This window comes from Zootoca vivipara, chromosome 10, assembly GCF_965207765.1.
Source record: "Zootoca vivipara chromosome 10, rZooViv2.hap1.1, whole genome shotgun sequence".
Lineage (NCBI taxonomy): Eukaryota > Metazoa > Chordata > Lepidosauria > Squamata > Lacertidae > Zootoca > Zootoca vivipara.
The window spans coordinates 48,154,562-48,179,823 of NC_142593.1; the positions used below are offsets into that span (position 1 = coordinate 48,154,562).

General features: G+C 46.6%; 1 protein-coding gene across 2 annotated transcripts; it reads left to right on the plus strand.

Moving 5' to 3' along the window:
• The first annotated feature begins 358 nt into the window (after window positions 1-358).
• On the plus strand, window positions 359-11,508 carry RAX (retina and anterior neural fold homeobox). 2 transcript variants are annotated; one of them, XM_088652905.1, is made up of 3 exons: window positions 359-666; window positions 3,689-3,893; window positions 11,056-11,508. In XM_088652905.1, the coding sequence occupies exons 1-3, from the start codon at window positions 359-361 to the stop codon at window positions 11,506-11,508; spliced, it is 966 nt and encodes a 321-aa protein (XP_088509031.1). The 2 variants fall into 2 exon arrangements, with proteins under 2 accessions (XP_088509031.1, XP_034956673.1); XM_035100782.1 differs by having other exon boundaries at window positions 359-656; window positions 3,652-3,893.
• The last annotated feature ends 13,754 nt before the right edge of the window (window positions 11,509-25,262 follow it).

Genomic DNA, 25,262 nt, shown 5'->3' on the forward strand with positions numbered 1-25,262 from the left:
GGAGACGGGAAGGGCGGCTGGGGCCGAGAGCCGCTTAGGCTCAGCGAGGACTCGCAAGCCGCCTTCGCCCGCTGCTGCCCTCTGACACAAGCAGATCCCGACGGGAGTTTGTCCCCTGAGGAGCCTCTCAAATCCTGCCAGCCGTCGGAAGGAGGGGGAAGAGGAGGAGGAGGAGGAGGAGGAGAAGAGAAAGAATCAGGGTCCCTCCGTCGTGCTCTTGTTGGACGGCTGAGCAAGGAAGGAGCGCGCATGGCATAGCGGAGCCCCCGGGGGTCCTTGGAAGGGGAGGATCGAGGGCTGGCCTCCTCGCCCTCGCCCTCCCCACACCAGCCCCCTGCCCTGCCACCAGGAGACCTCCATGCACCTGCAGCAAGGGTCCCTCCTGAACATGACCGACGGCGGCTTCTCCCTGACTGGGCACTTGGTGAGGAGCCCCAGCGGAGGAGGGAACCCGTCTAGGCTCCACAGCATCGAAGCGATCCTGGGATTTACCAAAGAAGACCCCCTTTTGGGTGCCTTCCAACCCCACGATGCCAGTGGCGGAGGCAGACCCTTGAAGGAGCCAGAGAAGCGCAGCCCCAGGGATTGCTTCGCCAAAATGCCAGCCGAGCAGCCTGGGCAGGGCCAGGAAGGGCCCGCGGAAGAACACTTCGGAGGTAAGGCAGGGTGCTAGGGGTTTTTTGGGGGGGGGGAGGTCGGGTGTTAGATCATAGTCTCCAACTTACTAGAGGACCCCAGTCCTCCTGTAGCTGCTGGGACCAGTGAAAATGTGTGGTTCCTTTGCTTCAATTTGAAGGAGACCGCCATTAACCCTTTGGAAGCAAGTTCGAATATTATTATTATTATTATTATTATTATTATTATTATTATTATTAAATGTTTGATGCCTTATTATGTTTGATGTATTATGTGCTGGAAGCCGCCCATAGTGGCTGGGGAAACCCAGCCAGATGGGTAGGATATAAATAATAAAATTATTATTGAGAGAGAGGGGTGCATTTTTTAAAATGGGAGCCTTTAAAATCAGTTAAGTGTAATACAGTATAGGGTGTTGGAGGGGGTAACTGAGGAAGAAGAGGAGAAAGCATTTTAAAGATCAGGTTATCTTTGTGAGACACCTCAGACACAATAATAAAGTTCAGCCAAGTGCCCTCACTCTTTAAAAATCCCAGACACAGGGAGCTGCCTTACACAGAGTCAGTCCATCTAGCTCAGTCTTGTCTACACTGACTGGCAGCCACTCTCCAGGGCTTCCAAGAGGTGTCTCTTCCACATCTCCCAGCTCTGCCTGGAGATGCCAGGTGATGGCGATGCTTTTCAAAGGAGCAACATAGTGTACTGAGTGTGTCTTTGGCTGCTGGAGCAAACAGTGCCACAGGTGTTCTTTAAATTGTACAACTTTAGAAAAGGCACTCTGGCATGCAAGGAAGGGAACAGAACATTTCCCAGAGCACAGCATGGCAAATTAAGGCAAGCGCACTGAAACTGGACACATTCGCATGTCCCACTTAACTTAGTGAGGCTCCCTGCATGGGCTGTTAATGCAGCCGAGGCACCATCCATTACAATGGCATTTTACACTGAAGTACGTATGTTGGGGACCAGATTTCCCAGGGAGGGATCCTCACCCTAAACTCATCTTCTTGAAGGCAAGTGCTCAGATTATTTCAGTGGGACTTGCTTCTGGTGCTGTTTCCATTTTGGGGGAAATAGTCTTGGAGCTTAGGAGACAGAGAAACACGGTCTTGTCCGGTTCTTCAAGCTCGTTTCCATATCTCATCTGGGGTTGCCACGCTCGTATAGCTTATTCCCAAATGGATCCATCAAATGCCACAGAACCAATGGACCAATACGCCTATGAGCTGTCCATTTTATCCAGGAGTTCCTCTCTCTGAGGGCTGCCACCTCTGCTCGTGTTAGGAAGAGTTTAGCTGGTGTGACCACCCTTAGAATACTGAATCCTGATCCCCACACCTCAAGAAGAGTTTCGTAGAGCTGGGAAAGAGTCAGACATGGGGCAAAGCAAAATGATCCTAGGGGCTGGAGCAACTCCCTTTATGACGAAGAGCTTGGGGCATGACGAAGGTGTGCAAAATTGTGCAGGTGATCAAGAAAGTGGACGCAGAGACGTTTTTTCTACTTAGAACTTGGGGACATCCAATGAAGCTAAATCTCGGACCATTAAAAGTTCTTCTTCGCTCAGTGCCTTGTTAAGGTACGGGTTGCACTTCCAAAAGATGCAGCGAAGTCCACCAACTTGCATGACTTTAAAGGGGATGGGACAGATTTAGGGAGGACAAGGCTATCTATGCCTACTTGCCTTGTCGGCTATGTTTTTCCTCCACAGTCAGAGATGATATGCCCTTGAATACCAGTTGCCTGGGAATCACAAGTGGGGAGAGTGCTGTTGCACTCCTGCCTTACTTGCAAGCTTCTCGTGGGCATCTGGCTGGCTGCTGTGAGAACAGAGGATGCTAGACTGGATGAAGTGTAGGTCTCGTAGCTTCTAGTCTCACCAGCACATCAAATTCAAATTGCTTCCTCCAGGCTACATCGCACTTGTGTCATGTGAATCATGCCCCGCTTGTGAGCATCTGGCTCAACACCATGGGAAGCAGTGGGAAAGCTGGCTTAGGCAGGCTTTCTCTAAGCCAGCAAGATGCGATCTCAAGACCTTTCCAAAGCAGATGAGCGATGGTCCAAAAACAGCCATTGGAGAATGGTTTGGAATGGCCTCTGTTTTACCAGGGGAATAGTACATTTCTGGGACGAAGAGGAAGGGAAGCATCAAGCTGTGCAGAGCAGTTGTGTGGATCAGCTTCCATTCATTTAGATTTTGGCAGAATATTATTAACTCATAACAATATATAAATGACCAAGACCATGTATCCTTGGCTGGGTACAGAGCTGCTGGGTTCAGCATCATTCTGAGCAGGCATGCACAGGATTGCTCCAGTCCAGATCAGAGCTAACTGACTTGAAGGCAATGAAAACAAGGGCATTTGCATTTACACAGTAGGTTTTAGGATCTGGGGGTAAGGCAAAAAGCAGTAGCAGGATCAATGTTGCTTTTAACGCTGGGTTTTATTTTGAAATAAAATCAAAACTGAAGGCAACAGAGAGGAGGAACACACAGAAGGATACAGCAAGATCACTAATTGAGTAATGTGATATATGGTGCTGATTAATAGAAATATATATTTTCTTTCTTGTAAAACACTTGAAGTCTTTTAAAAGATAACAGGGATCTATCTATCTATCTATCTATCTATCTATCATCTATCTATCTATCTATCTATCTATCTATCTATCTATCTATCTATCTGTTAGTTCTCTGTGAAACCAGCTCAAAAGGTTAAAACAAATCAAGATAAGAAGTCTGGATTTATTAAATTTGGAAGCAAATTACGTTGAAATCAGTGGTATACTTACGTTCACTCAAATGTCTACCTGATGCTTCAGGTAGACATGCTGGTGTGAATCAGCTTGGCTGCCCAATCCTATGCATGCCTACTCAGAAGTAAGTTCTACTGATTTTAATGGGACTTACTCCCAGGTAAGTGTGTACAAGGTTACAGCCTTAAATCCATGAGCTCCAGCTCAATTTGTTGGTGGGTTGCCTAACCTCTTCTTCTTTTTCCCCCCTCCCAGACCACTACTGCTCCAAACGCTCAGAGGAGTGCTTGAGTCCAGAGCTGGCCACTTGCAACAACAGCGACGGCAAACTGTCTGACGAAGACCAGCCCAAAAAGAAGCACCGGAGGAACCGGACAACCTTCACCACCTACCAGCTGCACGAACTTGAGCGAGCCTTCGAGAAATCCCACTATCCTGATGTCTATAGCCGAGAGGAGCTGGCTATGAAGGTCAACCTACCTGAAGTGAGAGTCCAGGTAAAATGGCAGGTGGTCTTCTCTTCCTCCTCCTCCTCCTTCTCCATCTAGCCGCATGGTGAAATCTTGGACAGCTAATCCTCAGATTCTCATCTTCATTAGAAGACCTTAGTCAAAAGCAGCCTTTCCCTGCTAATCCAGTAAAAGGCTCCCCCGCACACTCACCCCGGATATAATTTCAGAATCTGCATACATAGTAAATGGTGTGTAAAGGGATTTTCCTTAATCTGCCTTTTTTTTTAACACTTCAGACCGCAACCTCTCTCTAATTATTAGTGTTTAGTTTCAGATACTGTGTCTGAGAATCCTCCTAATCATGCAATGTCCAGCACACGAGATTGGTTGGTCGGTCGTTGTTTTGGTAGATCATGCAATTTGAAAAATCATTTACACTGATGTATGTGTTTTTAAACTTATTGGAAGTTCCCTGTTTATTTATAGGGGTTTGGGGGTAAGAGATGGGGAGACACAGAATTTGGGGTAAGAAATAGGGAGAGTGAAGAGCAAAGGAGAAACTATAGTATAAAAAAGCACCTTAGGTTAGTATTAGTTTCCCAAGTATGTGACAATTAGGCTTACTTTTCAAATTCTCTGAATGCTCCAGAAATTGCATGTGCAATTGGCACCTCTTCCCATGTTCTTCCTGCTACAACCCTTTGCATGAGAGTTAGGGATTCGTTAAACCAGAACCAGCTTTCCTGCAACGAATGAGTGAATCCCAAAGCTTGAGAGTCAGTGGTGGTGATCTGTTGTGGAACAACCCCGCTGAAGAAGCTAACAATGCTTACCCAGGCCTTGTTCTGGTTGCAAACCAGTTCCCATAACAGTTCCAGCTTCAGGACCCCCCCCCCCAAAATGTAGGTCCACCACTGGTCTGGGATATGGAGTAATATTATGTCATTTGAAATGCAGGTTATGTAGTCGGCACCTTTGCATCTAGCACTGCCCACAGAGAGGCAGGTTTTCCAAGCTCTTTTTGTTCATTTCCTTGCTTTTGAATTTGAATTTATTGCTCCGTCTAGCCTCTAGCAGCATTGCAAAACTGAGAGCAGGGTTTCTTTTATTACCTGCTTCCCCTTTTCAGTGATACGCTGTGGATGGGAGTGCAGGATTGCCTCCCATTTAAAGCCACACATCCCTTTAAATTTCCCAATGCAGCTGTAGATAATGTCAGCCCACTTGGTCCCCAGTCCTGGTGTGTGTGTGTGTGTGTCTGTTTGTCCCACTACTTCACCTGCTGAATGGCACAACTGGACAGTGCTGGGTTACCAAACAGGCAGAGTGGGCACCGACCTGTCAGCCCCGTGACTTTTAAGGGCCCCATGACAACGGATCAAAACAACATTGATTTGATCTTGAAAGAAAATTAGAACCAAGCTTTCTTAGTTCAATGTTATCCCACTAGAGCAAGGGACCCCGCTATTTCGACTGCCCAGGGGGTCTCCTCAGGGTTTAATCCGGCACTGGACCTGGAAACCTGCTTGCCACAGCAGCTAAGGAAGGGGGAAGGCAACAGAATTGGGAAGCTAGCGGGGGAGAAGGCCCACAGCTGCTTCATTTCCCATTTCACCATAGACTTAAAAGCATACGGCCAGTGTCTGGGGTAAGAGGTGGCAGTGATTCATCAGGGCTTTGGTGTAAACTGAAGTCCATTGGGCCACCCCACTGGCTGAAGTGGAGGTAGAACTGATGTGCACCCATCCCTTTTGTGCACATGGAGCTACTCACTCTGCCTTGGCTCAAGACGACAGGCTTCCTGCCTGACATGTCTAGAAGCCAACTGGACCAGTGGTTGAATCTTCCTGCAACACTGTAGACAAGAGAATGTCATTCACAGCACATTTCCAAGCAGGAACCCCATGTCCTGAACTGCCCTGAGATCTACAGATGAGGGGTGGTCTACTACTACTACTACTAATAATAATAATAAGAATAAGAATAATGGGGCACAGTTCCAGCAACTCCTGCAGCCCAGCTGGTGCCCAACATATTGCTCTGCTTTCCTTTGGATCCCTTCAGCAGGGGTCGAGAGGGGAGTCCTGACTTCTGGGCAGCCCAGGACCTCCATACACACTGCCCAAGCTTGCGCCCTGGACAGGCCACTTCAGTGCTGCTAACGCAGCAGTTTTACTTCACCCGTGGAAGCGCACTCCAATGTCTCCTGAGACAGACGGATGTCAACAACACTGTGTGTCACACACAGCTCTGCCTTCCAACATCTCATGGTCCCTCTCCACCTCTTAGCATCTGTCATCCCCAAAGTCACTTCAATCTACCTAATAGTTGGTTCAGCAGTGACCATCTACGTGCAGTGACACCATGTATGTGTTGTGGTGCCTATAGGACTCTCGTTGTATTTTCTTCCCTCCTGCCCCTCCTTTATTCAACATAGTGCTAAGAGGGGTATGTGTGCATGGAACAAGGTCTGCTTGAGCACTGAGACTTCTTGCCCCACATGCTGTTCTGGGTTTCCCCTTCCCAACCCTCTGGGGCAGATTTAGGGAGCATGCAAGAGGACACATAACAGCGGAAGAGCAGGATGCCCGCTTGTCCAAGCAAGCAGACCTTATTCCGTGCAGGCAACCATTGAGTTGAATCCTGTCCCATGTGTCCAACTTTGCAGCCTTTTATCTGAAGGGCTGTTCAGTCCAAGCCCACTTTGAAAATCTTTTGGAAGGGAGACTAAGAAGGGCCTTGAAGTTGCCCATCAGTAGTTAGCCCCCAGACAGCAGGCTGAGCAGGCACAGGTCACTTCCACACTGCAGTGAGATGCATTGTATACTTCTATTGAAATTCCAGCAATTATTTCTAAATGTGTATCTATGCATCTAGAGCGGCACATGCATTTTTTATTGCAGATCTGCATCTTCTTTTCCCCTCTCTTGTGGTGATGCATACGGAGCTGCTCTGTGGGGGGGGGAGAAGGGATGAGCCCCTTTTCTGCCCCCCCCCATGTTCTCATTGGCGCAGCCTCCCACATGTTGGGGGCTGAAGTTCTGGAGAAGGGGAGTTTGCTGTTCTTGAGCAGACTCCCACCTCACCCCCCGATTTAGAACCCTGATCTCCCAGAGTTCTAAATTTGGCAGGGTCCTGCACAAGTTAATGTGGAGCAAAAGCATGTATATATTTGCAGTGCAGCAACCAGCTAAGCTCTTAACAGTACCCGTGTTTTTCTCTAAATGAATTGCATTGTGAGAGCCTAATTTGTTTAGAAGAGGTTATGAATGATTGCTGAAGAACTTTGCGGAGAAAGAAAAAGCCCCTTGACAAACACACTTCATAGAAATCGAGGGGAAGTGTCAAGGAGCAATATTTACCTCCTTATTTCATCGAGATCCTATTGTGGGTGGAAACATATGGAGATATGTTTTTTCCACCAAGGACTTAAAAGTATGGCACTTAACCTTGGCTGGATCCCACCAGTTGTATAGTGTGTTGCAAAGAGGTGCGTTCTCATGCGTGCATGCGTGAGCCGCCACCTTCGCTGCTTCTCAGAAACTTCAGTTCCCACCGAAAAGAAGAAAGTTGGGGATTTCTCCCCCACCCCACCCGCTTAATTGTAAGTGGGAGGTTTTTCACAGGCTTAATTAAGGCTGAATGATCTGTAATCCCTGGATCACGAAAATGTTTGAGAAGCCTGAAATATTTACTAGTCATCTGTAAGAAGAAGAAGGAAAAAATCTGGGAGGGCTTCCAAAAGTGTGTGTTTAAAAAAGCAGCCTCCAAAAACTAGCACTAATTTTATCCCTTCTAGTGGGTAATGAGAGCAGATTTGGGTTTATGGACTAAGAGGAATTATTTGATGGAGAGCATGAGACGAAATTGCCTGCAGGGGGTTTCTTTTTTAACCCGTCAAGTTTGAATTAACTAAGGAAGCTCAGGGCTTGGTATGGGTTTTAAAGGATTTTGGCCGGCATCTAAACTCAGAAAGTTTATGAGAGAGAAGCTCTTTCTCTTTGGACAATCAAATAGGGCTGGTTGACTTTCAGTGAAAGGCAGATGGAAGGCAAAATTCTACTATTAAAGCACCCTTGGGATCTCATTTACTTAAATGAAAACAGGGTCCTACAGCACCTTGTGATTATTTAGGCTTCAAGGCAAATTACTGTGATTTGGCTGTTTACTTATGAGCTAGGCCAGTGTCACAAGTCTCATTTAATGTACTGTACAAGAGATATATTTTCACATATCTGAAAACTCATGATTGAAAATTGCATGGAAAGTGCAGTTTGATCTACATCCAACTCGGGGGGGGGGGGAGTGTCTCACTTTATATATACTTTTCAATTTTTTAAAGTTAATTTTCCAAATTATTACAAATCAAACCAATTTATATTAATTTAATACAATTTCTTGAAATCAGGTTTCCCACTGCTGTTCCAAGCATACGCTCATCATCAGTTCTTCACATAGCCGCATCAATTCTTATTTAGAGTCCAGTTGACATATTTCACTTGCCGTTAAACCATTCTTCCAGCTGGCCACTTTTTTCACCTTACAAACAGCACCTCGGTTACATCTTATAAATAAACAATCCATTTGACGTGTGTAGTCCTTCATATACATTGTTGTTCTAAACCTGGTGTGCTGGGAGAATTAATTACTATCTTCCATTGTTCAGTTCTTTGCAGTGTTTATCTAGATGTTACAAGGTCACATTCCATTCCTTCCGCTGTTTATAGACTAGCGTATGAGCTGCAGCCATAATGCATATCCAAACTCCGCCATTAAAATTCTGCTCTGGAGTTCTTCCTCAGCACACAGTTAAAATCAAGATCTTTTCTCAAATTCAGCCTCTTTACCACAGCTGTTCGCCAGCAGTTCATTCTCTCTCCCCCCCACTGCATTCCTCAAACAGCAGTCCAGGAATAAAGCCCATTCAGCCTTGGTCGAGGGGGGAGGGCATAATAATAATAATAATAAATTTTTATTTATACCCCGCCCTCCCCAGTCAAAAGCAGGCTCAGGGCGGCTCACACCAATAAAATTACAATAAAACATAAAAAGCAATTGATTAAAATACAGATTAAAATACAGTATTAAAATACAGTATTAAAATTTAAAATGCAGCCTGGTTTTAAGTAGTCTATAAATCCAAGCCATGAGGGAGGAAAACACAGGAGTCAGACTAAGTCCAACCCAAAGGCCAGGCGGAACAGCTCTGTCTTGCAGGCCCTGCGGAAAGATGAAAAATCCCGCAGGGCCCTGGTCTCCTGTGAAAGAGCGTTCCACCAAGTTGGGGCCAATACTGAAAAGGCTCTGGCCCTAGTAGAGGCGAATCTAGCCACCTTATGGCTCTGGATCTCCAGAATATTGTTGTTTGTGGACCTTAAGGTCCTCCGCGGGGCATACCAGGAGAGGCGGTCCCGTAGTAAAACCTTGTTAAATTCCTTGTTGAGCATAAATTAAAAGCCTCCCCCCTCTTTCCTGACGTAACAAAGCACCTTATACTCCCCCTTCCTTCCTTTCCCAGCCATTGTAAGGATTCTCAAGCTTCAAAGAAAACATTCAGATCCCTTCAAAGAGCCACACCCTGTTCTGTTGCAGCCTATTAGCATATGTTGGTCCAGGAGCACCTCTTGATTAATGCCAATTGTCCGAATTATGGAGGAACCAACCACAAATCATGCCGGAGACGGAGGCTCGTCCATGGCAGGGACACACTCCCAGGTCACACCTGCTCTGCCTTTCAAGTTGGTAGACACAGGCTTGAGCAGCAGGATGCAGTGAGCTCCTCAAACCCCACTGGGGAACACAGCCAGGATTTTTGCCTCATAAATTCTGGTTTCCTCTGTCTGAACCTCCTCGCTGCCCACTGAAGGACCCCTCTATTGTAAGGGCTGCCTGGTCTAAGTCCAGGTTAATGAAGCTGCAGGTGGGAGAGCAGGAGGGGCTCATCAACAGTTTAGCACCTGCATGGCTGACTGGATAGGCTCACAGCTCACCACATCACAGGGGTTGTAATTTGTTATGGTGAACATCCTATGAGTATTGCAGCTTGCCAGGTGAAATGATCCCTTCCTGTCCTCACCCTGTGTCCTGTTCTGGGGTTCTCCCCATTCCCCCCAGAGCCAAATTCAGGGGGTGAGAGGGAGGAGAGAGAGAAAGCCCCATTGCACAAGCAGAGACTTGCACCAGGTTGTACTGACGGGGCTCCTTGGGCGATTCCTGCTTATTGTTTCCAAATCTGCATCTATGCCCGTAAATTACGCAGATTTTACGCAAAACCGTGTTTTCCTTTGCTTTCTCATTTTTTGAATGCATTGTCACTGGCTCAAGGTGGCCAATGTCGATGTGTATATGACGTCTTTGTGTGCACAAGATCAAAAGTGGGAGAAGCTTCCTTATGTAGAATAGGTAAAGGTTACCCCTGAGCATTAGGTCGTCACGGACGACTCTGGGGTTGCACGTTCATCTCGCTCTATAGGCCGAGGGAGCTGACGTACAGCTTCCAGGTCATGTGGCCAGCATGACAAAGCCACTTCTGGCGAACCAGAGCAGCGCACGGAAACACCGTTTACCTTCCCGCCAGAGCGGTACCTATTTATCTACTTGCACTTTGACATGCTTTTGAACTGCTAGATGGGCAGGAGATGTTGGGATTTGTACATGTCCGCTGTTGCTCCAGCAAGAAGCAGCATGTAATGTGTCTGTTGGTTTTCACACACAGTCTGGGAAAGGAAGTGTATGTTATCTTTCTTTACCATGTGATGTTTTTGTATTCTATTCTTCCCTTTCGCTTTTAGCTTTCGATCTGGCCAGAAGCAAAGATGAACAGCTCTGAGTTTATGAGCTGCGTAGCAGAGTTTTGGAGTTTGTCTATAACCTTTAATATACCGGTAGCAGTTTAGCCCTACTTTATGGCTGCTTTATCTGTGTGTGTCGTTCTTCATGGAGGGCGATCACATATCATCTGGAAGTGCCTGGACACTGGGGGCAGACTCACCGCTACCCCCGCCCAGCAGATTCCAACAGGAGCAGGGACCGAGCAACGGGAGCTCACCCTGTCGTGGGGATTCGAACCGCCGATCTTCTGATCGGCAAGCCCTAGGCTCTGTGGTTTAGAACACAGTTTAGAATAGGATGTCTCTATTTTCATCTGAGAAATGTTGGAGGGTATGTGTCTGCTTTGTATTTATGTGGTTCTTCCTTTTTCCTTTAGGTTTGGTTTCAGAACCGGAGAGCCAAGTGGAGGCGTCAAGAGAAGCTGGAGGTGACATCCATGAAGTTGCAGGATTCCCCCATCCTCTCCTTCAACCGCTCACCTCAGCCCTCTGCCATTGGGACCATCGGCAGCAACTTGCCCCTGGACTCATGGCTGAACCCGCCCATGGCCAACACCAGCCCCCTGCAGACTTTGCCAGGATTCGTGGCTTCCCCACAGAGCCTCCCCAGCAGCTACACCCCTCCCCCTTTCCTAAACTCTCCCCCCATGGGACACACCTTGCAACCCCTAGGAGCCATGGGGCCTCCACCGCCTTACCAGTGCGGGACAAACTTTGTGGACAAATTCCCGCTGGAAGAGGTGGACCCCCGCAACACCAGCATTGCTGCGCTGCGGATGAAGGCGAAGGAGCACATCCAGTCCATGGGGAAACCATGGCAGACAATATGAGGAGGCAGATCTCTGGCCCACGTGGTTTGTGAGAAAGGCTCCCCTTTGGAAAGTGGTCTCATCCCTTAGATCTTATGTTCTGGACAGATAAGCAAAGACTATTGCTGTTAAGAGTGCCCCCCTCATCCTGTGTTGTAGAAGGGACCTGAGCATTAAACAGAAACCGTTCTGCACCTACCTACCTACCCACCGACCAACCCCTTAATCCTCCAATTTGGACACTGCAATCTTTGTGTTCTTCCCCACCTTTGGCACAAGATTTAGGGCTTGGTTCTAGCTTTGCTTTGATTGTTGTATTTCTTCTTTTTTAATGATCTAATCATCCAATATCCCTGACTCATTGGCTGGATTACAGTAGAGGTGGCGAAGAAGCAGGAAAATGTTGTATCCTTCCTAGGGACGTTTTGTAACATTAAAGCACACATATTTTCAGACAGGACATTGGGATTGTCAATTCTGTATCTATTGCTTATGGTTTGTTAATTCTAAATCTATTGCCTGTGGTCTGTAGCAGCCCTCCGAACCATCAAGATTTGGTTTTAGTAACCCAAATCAGCAAGCAGATCATCACATACGGTATTATTATTAATTATTATTATTATTATTATTATTATTCATTCAATTTCTATACTGTTTTAGATTTAAAGGGGGGCACTCAAAGCGGTTTACAACACACTAAAACATCCAATAAAACCATGTGACTGAATAAAGTCAAATATAAAGTATACATCTAAAGCAACATCAACAGGAAACTAAAATGCTATGTTAAAGATTTCAAAATAAACCATTGTGAAGGAGGTCTGCTACCAAGTACACATTTAATGCAGCAAAGTTAACAAAAAAGAATAATAATCTTAAAACATTTCAAAAGAAGACACTACTAAAAGAAGTCAAATATAAAATGCACATTTAAAGCAGCATAATTAACAAGAGAGTAACGTTATCATATAGGGACCCAGGTGGCGCTGTGGGTTAAACCACTGAGCCTAGGGCTTGCGGGTCAGAAGGTCAGCGGTTCGAATCCCTGTGACGGGGTGAGCTCCCGTTGCTTGGTCCCAGCTCCTGCCAACCTAGCAGTTCGAAAGCACGTCAAAATGCAAGTAGATAAATAGGAACCGCTACAGCGGGAAGGTAAACGGCATTTCCGTGTGCTGCTCTGGTTCGCCAGAAGCGGCTTTGTCATGTTGGCCACATGACCTGGAAGCTGTACGCTGGCTCCCTCAGCCAATAATGCGAGATGAGCGCGCAACCCCAGAGTCGGTCACGTCTGGACCAAATGGTCAGGGGTCCCTTTACCTTTAACGTTATCATAAGCATAGAGCATCCTGCCAGTGGTGGCTCGTTTTACCTGATCCTGGTTACAAGGAAATAACCTGTGAACATTTGTTCTGATCAACCTCACTTTATAATGTCAATAATAATAATAATAATAATAATAATAATAATAATAATACCCCACCCATCTGACTGGGTTGCCCCAGCAACTCTGGGCAGCTTCCAACATATATAAAAATATAATTAAACATTTTTTTTAAAAAAAAAACCTATACAGGGCTGCCTTCAGATGTCTTCCAAAGTTTGTATAGTTACTTATCTCCTTGGCTCGGTGGTCGCATAAAGAATGTTGCCATGTGCTGCATTTGTACTATAACAGGCTTAACTAACCCTGCGCCCTAACTCCCATCTGCCCCCAGCCAATGGTCAAGGATGATGGGAGCTGTAGTCCAATAGCCTATGGAAGGCACTTTGTTTCCCGCCCTTGTGCTAACGGGCCAAAGGCATGTTCTCTTGCACCTTGAGTGCACTTTGAAGATGAGCAGATGCGGTAATTGCTACTTGAGGTCTGGGTGGATTTTGTCCCTCTCCCACAGGGCAAAGTTGGCTTGCATCTGGGAGAAGGGGACATTGGCTTCTGTTGACCGTGAGGTTTGGCTCATGTGCTTGGACCACCTCAATGGTTCTGCTAGAGTACTTATTCTCTGTTAGCTTGTTCCTGGTCTCTGTTTATAGCATAAGATACCATGACATGGACTTGGATCCATAGTTTCCATGCTCCTTGCGTTCAGGAAACACTTCCCACACTGACATCTGTCATGGCAGGATTCTGGGGCACTGCAAAGGATTCTGGGGTACACGCTAGGCCGCACGGCCAGTATGCAAAAAACACCACCTGGCCTCAAACAAGGAGCATGTTCTGGGAATTGCAAGGGTGTTGTGCACCATCAAGTAACTCTCCAATGGGCTCCTCCAAGACACAGCTGGTAAAGCCAGGGCCCTAGGCAGCACATGCCAGCAGTCATTCTTGAAGAAATAGATGGTCCTTCCTCGCTGCCATGGGAGACTTGTGTGGGAATGTTCAAGAATGTGGATGAGGAGATATTGTTTAATATATCCTATCCCCGCTTGCGCTAGCAAGCACCGAACTTTAGCAGAGTAAAAACATTCCCCTTTTGCAAAATGCACAGCAGAAAAGCGTTTGCGCAGGCTTGATTTAAGCCTGTAAAATAAAGTGTATTTTCCTGGTATTTCCCCCCTTTTCCCTCTTAAAAGAAAAGACATGACACAATGCTCTTAAAAGTATAAAAGATGTTTACTTACAATCTTTCTGAGATACAGCATACTCAAGAGGTAGACTTGCTTAGGTAAAAAGTAATATATGCATTGTGAAGTTCACTTATAAGAAGTGAGACTCCATCTCATCTCTCTCTGTTGGCTGGAAGCCTACAGAGAGAGAATCTTCACTAGATGTTGAGTCCTTGAAGTCCAAGAGAGTAAGAGTGTAAGAGAGGGAAATGGCTGCTTCCTACAGAATCATAGCTGCCAAGTTTTCCCTTTTCTCGTGAGGAAGCCTATTCAGCATAAGGGAATTTCCCTTTAAAAAAGGGAGAACTTGGCAGCTATGTACAGAATTTATCTGACGCGTTTCCCAACTCATTTGCATGTGGAGGAACAGGAAACTAACCTTAGTCGTGTGTTCCTCCTCAGTCCTCCAAGTGGACTATCTAGGAATTGTTGTGACTTGACTGCACTTAACCCTTTGCATCCCACAACTTGATGCAAAGGATTTATTTTGAGCTTTAACAAAGGTAATATTTTACCAGGCATTTGTTGTCTGAGGAATCATCTTAATTTCATTGCCAGGATCAAGAGATATCTGCAGGTGGTTTGTGATACCGTATTTTTCCGTGTATAACACACACACACACACACACACACACACACACACACACGGTGTATAAGACGACCCCTATTTTGGGGGACTCGCAGGTTAAGCAGCTTTCTGCCTAGCCCAGTACTCTGACTGGCTCTCCAAGATCTCATGCAGAAGTTCTTCCCATCAGCTGCCCTTGTCGACTGGAGTCATCCAGGACTGTACCGTAAACCCCTTGTTGAACTGTACTGTAGTTAGGGATGAATGAATCAGTTTGTTTTTGTCCATGTCACCGCCACATGTCTTCCCTCAAAAGCATGGGCGTTGACAGCCCAGTGCAAGTGCTTCCACTTGTGCAAAGGGCTTTTCCTTTCTCTCCTCCACCTCAGTGGCCTCCCCCAAATTGGCTCCGGGGTTGCTGAGAGAACCCCCAGAACACGCGGAGGAGAGGAGAATCATTCTGTCTAGCAAGCTGGTGTGCTTGAGCAGATGGAATATTTCTAATAGACATTAAATTTCACCCACTCCGTACAATACACTGTGTGGTGTGTTGGTGTGTGTGTGTGTGTGTGTGTGTGTGTGTGTGTGTGTGTGTGTGTGTGTGTGTTGAGAGATAGAGAGAGAGAAATTAGACAGTTCCCCACTTTCAGTATTTTACTCCTGCCCTAGAAAAATTCCCACACCCTCCCATGTTCAAAAGTCCATTCTGCCTCGTTCCTGCATTAATCTGCCATTTTGTTCACCAGCTAGGGGCTGTGCCCCTGCTCACCTGCTCCCACCTCTAACGAACCTCCAAGATCTTCTCCTTCCCACCCCATGCAACTAATGAACTCACTTTTCACCTTCCCAACCCCATTTCTGACGCCACTTCATTCTTCTATATCTCTGCAGCTCCACTTTGCACCCCTGTTTTCACCTTCACCTCCAGGCCCAGGCCCAGGCCTCCTCTCCCTCCTTTTGTGCAACCTCCCCCCCCCTGCACGCAAACCACCCCATGAAAACCTCCTGTATCCTCCTCTTTAGGTGCATTGCAACTGCAAAGCACCCTTTCCACCCCTGTCCAGGTATGAAGCCGCTCCCTGCTCCTATTTTTCAGGCCCTTTCATGATGCTGCTTTCTTCTTCAACCCCATTCCCATACCCCTACTGCACCCTCTTTCTTGCAGCCCCTGGTGCACCCATTCCACTCTCTTTTTGCCTCCACCCTCCTTATTTTTCTCAGCTCCCCCTTGCACACAGATGCATTTTCATGCCTCCTCCTCCTGTTCTTCAGCTTCCTTGGTACCCACCCACCCATGCTGATAAACGTTACTGTATCTTTAAGATGAATAGAACCTTAAAAGCAAGGCTGTCCATTAGCTTGTTCAGTTAAATGAGGCTCTGTTCAGCTGACGGACATTGTATATATACAGGTGTTCACATGTTAATAAAATATCTCTTCTATATTACAACCATGCACCTGGAACTTCGTGTTGAAGACAACTGAGGCAGCAGTAAAACCGCTAGCACATTTGCAAAGCTAAGCAGGGTCCAGGGTGGTTTCAAATTGGATGGGAAACCAGCCTGGATAGTAGCTTAGGTGGTTAGAGCATGGTGCTGATAACACCAAGGTTGCAGGTGCGCTCCCAGTATAAGGGACAGCTACGTATTCCAGCATAATTTAGGGTTGGATTAGGTCAGGCACGGCCAAACTCAGCCCTCCAGATGTTTTGGGACTACAACTCCCATTATCCCTTGCTAGCAGGACCAGTGGTCAGGGGTGATGGGAATTGTAGTCCCAAAACATCTAGAGGGCCAAGTTTGGCCCTGCCTGGATTAGGTGAGCTTCAGGATCCCTTCCAACTGCATGATTGTGTGTGTGTGTGTGTGTGTGTGTGTGTGTGTGTGTGTGTGTGTGTGTTTGTCGAGATTCCTGCATTGCCGGGGTTGGACTAGATGACACTCAGGATCCCTTGCAACTCTATGATTCTATGAACACATGGTTCCAAGAGTAAAATATACTTTGTGCAGGTACCATGGAATATTAGAGGGTTCCACTGCCTTTATCTCTCTCGCTTGAGGCAGCTGAGAAAAGCCAGTTTGTTCCTTTCTTTTCCCTAAATCTGCCGCCCAAAAGAGGCTGTCTCAGTGGAAGAGTGGAAGAGAGTGTCTTGGTGCTTACTCCAACTGCGCTGCGGCCAAATGGTTGTCTCCATTCCTTCCTGCTATTCCCAGGGACATAAACCAAGAACAAAGAGGGACCCAGAAGAGTTGGCAGGATTCCAGGTTGCCCACAACCTGTGAGCTAAGTGGAGCTCAGCCAGGTTTCTGAGATTTTTTTATTTTTCTCACCCCCCCCTCCCTCCTCAGAAAATAAAGGTCACTCTGCAGAATTCTCCCAACATACTAACCTGTCTCTCTACTTCCCAACCCCAGGGGTTGCCATTCCCCACTTACAATGCCCCAGAACGATGCTGGTTCCAGGGCTTTGCGGAGGATTCGAAACGGTGGCCACACCACCACTTTCAGCAGTAGTTGCGGCACACACAGATTTGCCCCCCCCCCGAGAAGGGGGGATTGCGAGTGGTCTCATGATGAATGGCCAGGGCGGTTGCCTCAGTCTGTGCAGTGGTAAGCATGCCCCTCATAATTGGCCGCATTTAAAGGGCATTTGACAAATCCATGGAGGATAAAAGGTAAAGGGACCCCTGACCATTAGGTCCAGTCGTGACCGACTCTGGGGTTGTGGCGCTCATCTCGCATTATTGGCCGAGGGAGCCGGCGTACAGCTTCCAGGTCATGTGGCCAGCATGACAAAGCTGCTTCTGGCGAACCAGAGCAGCACACGGAAACGCCTTTACCTTCCCGCTATTTATCTACTTGCACTTTGACGTGCTTTGGAACTGCTAGGTTGGCAGGAGCTGGGACCGAGCAACGGGAGCTCACCCCGACGCGGGGATTCGAACCGCCGACCTTCTGATCAGCAAGCTCTAGGCTCTGTGGTTTAACCCACAGTGCCACCTGCATGGAGGATAGATATGGGCAAATCTATGTTTCTCTCAATTTCTCCTTTTTTTCAATCTTACATCCAGTCCTCCAAATTTCTACATAAGTTTGTGGTGTGTCTGTCTCTCTCTCTCTGTGTGTGTGTGTTTTTTTCCTAATTTTTATATGTAAAAATTGTATTTTCGTATAATTGATTATGTAATTTCTATATCGCTTAATGTATTAAGGATGCCACCAAGCGGCATGCAAAAAACCGAAGCAACAACTTATGCGGTCCTGCTTAATATACACATTTTTTGCAATATACACATTTTCCCCTGATGTAATGAGACTTTGTGTGTTACTTTCATGAATATGTCCACTTTTAAGCATGCTTTAACCAAATATGTGCATTCTGGGCACTTATTATCTACCTTGCAAAATTCGTAGAAGTGTGAATTTCACTGAGTTTTAGTTCATGACCAGTTCTAAAAAGTGTGAGTTGGGTAGGTCACCTTTAAATGTGAACTGAATAAAATTCCCCATGACTAGTAGCCAAGATGCCTGCATCCTACATTGGGAGAGGGCTGCTATGCTCATGCCCCATGTTTGGGCTTCCCAGGAGCATCTAGTTGGTCTGAACCAAGAGAGTTCTCTTCTTACGCTGTACAGGGAGGGGGTGGAAATCTGTGTTGGATGCTTACATTTGGTCTGTGAGGATTCTTTTAAAAATTTCCACGATAATTAAAACAAACCACATTCCCACTTTTTTATTTATTTAGGAAGTCCTCTTAGCCGTGGTCCATCTTGCAAGCAAGCGCAGAGCCACAGTAAAGAAATGGGAGGCACCTCCCAGGGCGACTTGCTCCGAGGATGAGAATCAGCCGACAGCCACACAGCTAACTCTTTCCTATTGTCGGAGCTGCAGAATTTGAAAACACAGCGATTTTATTTTCCATTATCTCTGTTACCACATTTAATGGGGCTGAGAAGCTTTTAAATAAAACACTCCCTCCCGGGGCCCTCCCTCCTCTCGACTCCCCACCCCACCCCCCAACCGGCTTCCCTGGGCACAGGGTGCTTTACACACTCTGGAAATTGTGGCAATTAACGTTTCTCATTAGGAGAAGGAGCAGGCTCACAAGCCCCCTCATTGTCTCCTGCGGGGGGATGGTTCAATAAAGAGTGAGGAGGCCGCTTCTTTCAACATTTCCCACTCATTGTGGGCAGACAAAGCCAGGCCTCTAATTATATTTTCACAATCTGTGCGTATCTTTAAGGGGCCTGTCAGAAACAAGCTCGTCATCTTTTGTTCAGCTTCGTTTCAGGGAGCTTTTTAACCTCAGCTATTTCTCAACATCCCTCGCTGATGGGGAGGGCAGGGGTCCCAACAATGGCGCTCCCATTTGCCGACTTGAGAGCCTTCTTTCTCAGGGAAGAATGGAAATCACTGTATTTTGAAAACAGTCTCTCTCTCCTCCTCCTCCTCCTCCTCCTCCTCCTCCTCCTCCTCCTCCTCCTCCTCCTCCTCCTCCTTCCTCCTCCTTCCGAGCCCTTCGGCCTTCTCCTTTCTCTTGTAACCAAGTCGAGAATCCCAGAGCAGCCGGCAAACAACGAAAGTGCGGGTTTGAATGGCTTGCAGCATAACCAAGAAGCACTCAGGGGAGCCACTCCTGAACACAGGATCTGGTCTTTAAGGGACGATGGGTTTCAGCATAAACATTGTCCCTCCCTTGGCCTAATATATAAATAAACCAACGTTGGGAGATACGGGAGAGATGAGATTTATGCTACAATCCACCAGCCCAGCTTCCCCTCAAATGTTGGTCTCATACATATATGTATGTATATCTGGGATTCCCAGTGCTGCTTGGTTAACAGGAGTTGAGCTTGTCACTGGAATCCTTCTTCTTCTTTGGTGATCACTCGTAGCCGAGTAAGATTGTCTTCCATAAACACGGTTTTAAAAGTGAGTCCGTAAGTGACTGTGGAGGTCAAGTCTGGATCCACACGTCCTTCCACAGTGGGGACATTGGTTCCCGGGTGGGAGTTGATCACAGTGTGGATTTGCCAAGCATGCCTTCCTCTTAGCACATTTCTCGCTTGCGTCCTGAGTTCAAGTGTCTTCAAAGCCCATGACACCTTTGGTAAAGGCTGTTCTCCATCTGGAGCGCTCGCAGGCCAGTGTTTCCCAGTCGTCAGTGTTCATACTACATTTTTAAAGATTTGCCTTGAGACAGTCTTTAAACCTCTTTGGTTGACCACCAGCATTACGCTTTCCATTTTTAAGTTCGGAATAGAGTAGTTGCTTTGGAAGACGACCATCAGGCATCCGCACAACATGACCAGCCCAATGAAGTTGAGGTTGAAGAATCATTGCTTCAAAGGCACCATGTCCTCTTCAGCTGAGGAAAACAGTGCCTGCCATTGCCTCGCGATCGGCCAGAAGTGTCTTGAGCTTCTTCTTTTTTATCCACCAGGTGTTTTTCAGTTCTCTGGTTCTTCTTTGAACCTCAGCCTTAGCGTTGGCATAGGATTTTTTCTTAGTGGCACAGTTTCTATCTCTTTGCCAGATCTGAAAGACCTTCCTTTTCTTGTCAATCATGCATTCAATCTCACTGTCATTCTCATCAAACCAGTCCTGGTGTTTCTTGGTTTGGTATCCAATAGTTTGTTCACAGGCTGCAATAATGTTTGTTTTTAGCTTGGTCCAGTGTTCCTCGATGCTATCAGGGAATTCTGAAAGCAGGTGGTCCTTAAGAGTCATTTGGAAGCAATCCCTCTTAATGGGATCTTGAAGGGCTTGAGTGTTCATTTTGCACCTTGGTTTCCTTCCTTGAAGCCTGCGTTGAGGTATAATCTTGATAGCCATCATGGAGCATATTAGTCTGTGATCTGTCCAGCAGTCATCGGCGCTCATCATAGCTCTGGTAAGGAGCACAGCACGGCGATCTTTAGCAACCCACATACAATATTGCAGGACATCTTAGGCATGCAAGATGTTCTCACCACCTCTGAATGGGATCGTGCACTCCAGGGGTGAACTTTGGTCGTTCAAATTTCAGTGGAGGCCAAAATTCGACACCCCTTGGCCCTTCCATTCTGTGCATCCCTGCTACTGGACCACCTACCGTAATACTTCTCTCCCATCTTTCATGGGAGAGGAAACCAGTTTTATATGAGAGCAGGTCCTTGGGCCTTGGATTGTGTGCATATAAAACTAGCTTCGCCCACTCGCCCAACTACAGAATCATAACATGCTTGTTACTGCACAGCCTCAATGCCTTTCAGTGCTGGTATCAGATATAAGCCTCAATCTCACACCCTGACGGCCGCCACAGACTGAAATTTTTGCAGCCAACCCAACAACAATGCTATACAATTTTTTATTCGCAGTTCCCCCTATTTTACATATTTATTTACACATTATTTGGCTGGGAAACTAAGTCACAAAACCCAGAGAAGTGCAAATTTCGAGCAATAGTTGCGTTTCAGTTTGCCCAACTGTTTCTGAAGGTGCAAATTAAGTAGATCCACATTATAATTTCGAGGCGTATCGGATTTCTCCTAGTCATTTTATGAAACCAGCTTACAGAAACAACAGCATACAGAATAAAAAACTATACTCCAATAACACAATGTATTGATAACAGTCACAAATGGGAACAGTAACAGAAGCTGCCCGCGTTTTTGGACTGGCATTTTGGGCTGTTGGCAACTGGCGCCTTCATGATGAACTGCCGCACTTCAAAATTTACCACAGCCACAGGACAAGCAAGCTTCCTTGAAGGACAGCTTGCTCCTCGCTGTTGATCTTCCATTGCAAAATCCAATCCCAATCTGAGATGTGATGATATGTTTGTCTAGAACCATGACTACATTGAGTGCAATCCAGAACCCTCTGCAAGAGGCAAGAACCACTTGCCGGCTGAGGCTGAAATCCTGGACACCTTTACCTGGGAGGAAGTCCTGTGGAAGTCAGCAGGACTTACTTCTGACTAGACAGGTGTAGGGTTGCATTGAGTGCAAAAGGTTCTCTGAAGGTAGGACTTGTGCATTGATGTAAGAGGGGGATATCCAGTGATATTCCACTCAAGTGGAACAGTTGTCTGTGAGCAGAACAGGACTCCACCCACAGCTTTCTGCATGCACCCCAATCCATAGGTGCCAACTCCCAGATTTAAAAATCTGGGATCGGCACCAGAAGTCGCCCTGCGGCCATTTTGGAAGTGGGCAGAGCAGCACCGGAAGTTGCTTCTATGCATGCTCTGCCCATTTCCAAAATGGCTGCAGCGCCGGAAGTCGTGCTGCGGCCATTTTGGAAGTGGGCAGAGCAGCACCGGAAGTCGCTTCTACGCATGCTCTGCCCATATCCAAAATGGCCACAGCACCAGAAATTGCTTCTGCGCATGTCTGGAGACTCCAGACATGCGCAGAAGGAGCCTCCCCGGGCCGGTAAGAATCCGGGGGATTTACGGGGGTTTTTAAAATCTGGGCTGCCAGTGGGAAACAGCTGGAAAAATGGGGAATACGGGAAACTTGGCAGCTATGCCCCAATCTGATCAAGAGGGTTGGCTCTGTTGGGCCTCTCTTCAGAGCTGATTTTAGGATGCACATCAAGGGCTACCATGAGTGAGAAGATAGGCCAGGAGAGGTGCCATTGCGCAAGCAGAGTTTTACTAGAGAGACATTGGACCTCACCAAGAGAACAGTCATTTACATACAGAATAATAATAATAATAAAAACCCAACAAGTGCTTTCCTCCCTGCACACACACACACACACACACACACACACACACCACTTGCACTGAGCTGACAGATGTGTAAATAAATGTCTCTTTCCATTCAGAATAAATTCATTTCAATATGTGAAGGCTGGGGAGAGACGTCAGTGTCCAGTTCTTTGGCTTTTCTTGATTTTACGGGCATTTTTATCCAGTACATCCGTGTGGATTCTTACACATTGTCCTGTTGCGTTTTAAGATCCTATTTGTTGGGGATTTATTTTCTTTATTTTCTTTATTTTTCTTTTTTGTAAATATCTTCTCCTTAATTGGGTGCCGAGTCTAATAATCCTGCCTCAGCTTGTTAACTGTACAATGGCAGTCAAAGTTAATGACCCATTAGTGATTAATTCCTTAACCAGCATCTAATTGCTCACTGTAAAACCTTTTCTTAAAACGGGATTAAATCATCTGGATCCTTAACCACTTCTTTGCTCTAAATTCGCTAAGGCTCTTAACCTGGGCCTCCTTCTTTGAGTCACCTATTTCCTCTTTCACTTAAAACTCTCTTCAAGCAACGAAGACAAGATTTTAAACATTCGCTGCTAACAGCGGAACATAACGGTTGAAAGCCAAAGAAGACTGTAAAGAAACAATGGGAAATAATCAGAAATGAAACTCGCTGAAAATGTGGGCTTTCTTTCTTTCAATCCTCCCTAAATCCTAATTCAAACTGGCCATCCGGCAAAAAGGCTGTTTAATTCCTCTATCCTTCTCTACCCGGGTGACCCATCAGCAAAATGTTTCTCATTTTAAATATTATTGAATGTTCACTAGTATGATGTGTGAGTGCTGGGTTATTCAAGTGTCGAGCTTGAACAGGGATTGATTCTGTGACAGCACCAGAAAAGGAAAAAAATGGGTTACGGGAGGACAGAAGGGGCAATGTATATTTCTAGGTGTGTGAGAATAAAAAATAACAGCATACGCTAATGGCTGGAGTTAAGAAATGGGGTGGCAAGTGAGATGGACGAGGTCCTTGTTTGGGGTGGGTGCTCCCCCCCCCCCCCGCTCTATTGCCGCCCAAGGATTGATTTGACTCACTTCTGGCTACGGAGATACAGAGCTATTGAATTAGGAAAAGTCCTGCAAGGTTTCCAGAGGCCTAAATTTTTTCGTATAGATAGATTTGTCCCTCCCAAACGTGACAGGCTGCTTCTGCTGTTGCTCGGCTTCATGTAGGTCAAGCTGTACATTTGGCAGTAGAGGAGGCAGACAGGAACATTTCCGGTAAGACGTCCAAACAAAACTGTATTTGGGTGGGGAAAGAATAACGAAAACTATGCGGCTAAAATTTTGAGCACGTTCATCTCTTTTGTTGAGATCAAGGGGAATTAAAAATTCTTAACCTTGGGGTGGGCAATGTCCAAGGTTTCTCAAAGGGGAGCTGCAGGGGTAGTTTATTATTTATTATTTCCCAATTATGGGATGTGCTGCTCGTTGTACAAATGTAGGAGACCAGGGGCATGGGCCAAATGAAGCGAAAACACATCTCAATCTGCGAACACACACCACGCCTTTAAAGCACATTCGAAGCACATTTCAACCACCCAAATAATGCTGGGAACTCTAGTTTCCTCCTCACGGAGCTACCCCTCCCAGCACTCTTATTGAACTACAGTTACCAAGATACCTTGGGGGGAGGGAGGTGCTTTCAATGCACTTTAAAGTCATGGTTGTGTACCCATTAATTCCTACAGGAAAAGTTATATGGAGACTGATCTCTCTTTCCACAGAAATCAATAGGTCTTAAAAGCATTGAACTTTAACCGGATAGTATCCCCTTCTCCAAATTTGTTTATTCCTTCTTCTGTGTCCCTTCTGGACCCAGGTGGCGCTGTGGGTTAAACCACAGAGTCTAGGGCTTGCTGATCAGAAGGTCGGCGGTTCGAATCCCTGCAACGGGGTGAGCTCTCATTGTTTGGTCCCAGCTCCTGCCCACCTAGCAGTTCTAAAGCACGTCAAAGTGCAAGTAGATAAATAGGGACCGCTTTGGCGGGAAGGCAAACGGCGTTTCCGTGCGCTGCTCTGGTTTGCCAGAAGCAGCTTTGTCATGCTGGCCACATGACCCGGAAGCTGTCTGCGGACAAACGCCGGCTCCCTTGGCCTATAGAGCGAGATGAGCGCCGCAACCCCAGAGTCGGACACGACTGGACCTGATGGTCAGGGGTGCCTTTACCTTTATCCCCCTCTCTAAATTTGTTTATTCCTTCTTCTGTGTCTGTTGCTTGGGGTTCTATAGCACATTCTTTTGCTGGTACACTTGAAAGCCCTCTGCGGCTTTTAAAGGCTGGGTCACGTTGTCTCTCCATTTTAAAGCTTTCCAGTTTGGGGGGGGGGGGACAACAGTTGTGGTTCCTGCTCACGAGCAACCCTTCTGAAGGCCTCAGGAACCAATGGAATTGGCAACATGCTGTGTGACTGACTGTGACTCTACCTGCCTCCTTGACAAGGCGACCTGAGGGGAACATAGGCAGTCAAAAGTCTTCGTGATCTGCTTAACTCTGGATCAACATTCAAGCACACTTTTGCAAAAAATCAAACATTTGCTGGGGAGGGAAATTTACGCCAGCAATCCTGCGCACCTGTTTTCCCCACACAGGAAAGATATATCCAGAGCGTGGAAAAAAAAGACAAAGATGATGAACTCTTAAGAACCATAAGTAAGAGAACAGACTCAGAGGAGGAAAGTAGCTTTAGGGCATTAATCTGAGCTGAACTTCCCAAGGTCAACAAGACAGCGGTCTGTTTGATAAAGGGACTTTACAAACTTACTCTTTTGATGATGGAGTGAGTGAGAAGCAGGTCATCATGCTTTAAAATAAAGCCATAGTCCGTGGGACCTCTTTGTGC

Excerpts from the sequence above, each read along its gene's own strand:
- RAX (XM_035100782.1), top strand. The coding sequence starts at position 359 with ATGCACCTGCAGCAAGGGTCCCTCCTGAACATGACCGACGGCGGCTTC. Across the intron at positions 657-3,651 it reads CGCGGAAGAACACTTCGGAG|ACCACTACTGCTCCAAACGC; the intron begins GTAAGGCAGGGT and ends CCCCCCTCCCAG. Across the intron at positions 3,894-11,055 it reads TACCTGAAGTGAGAGTCCAG|GTTTGGTTTCAGAACCGGAG; the intron begins GTAAAATGGCAG and ends TTTTTCCTTTAG.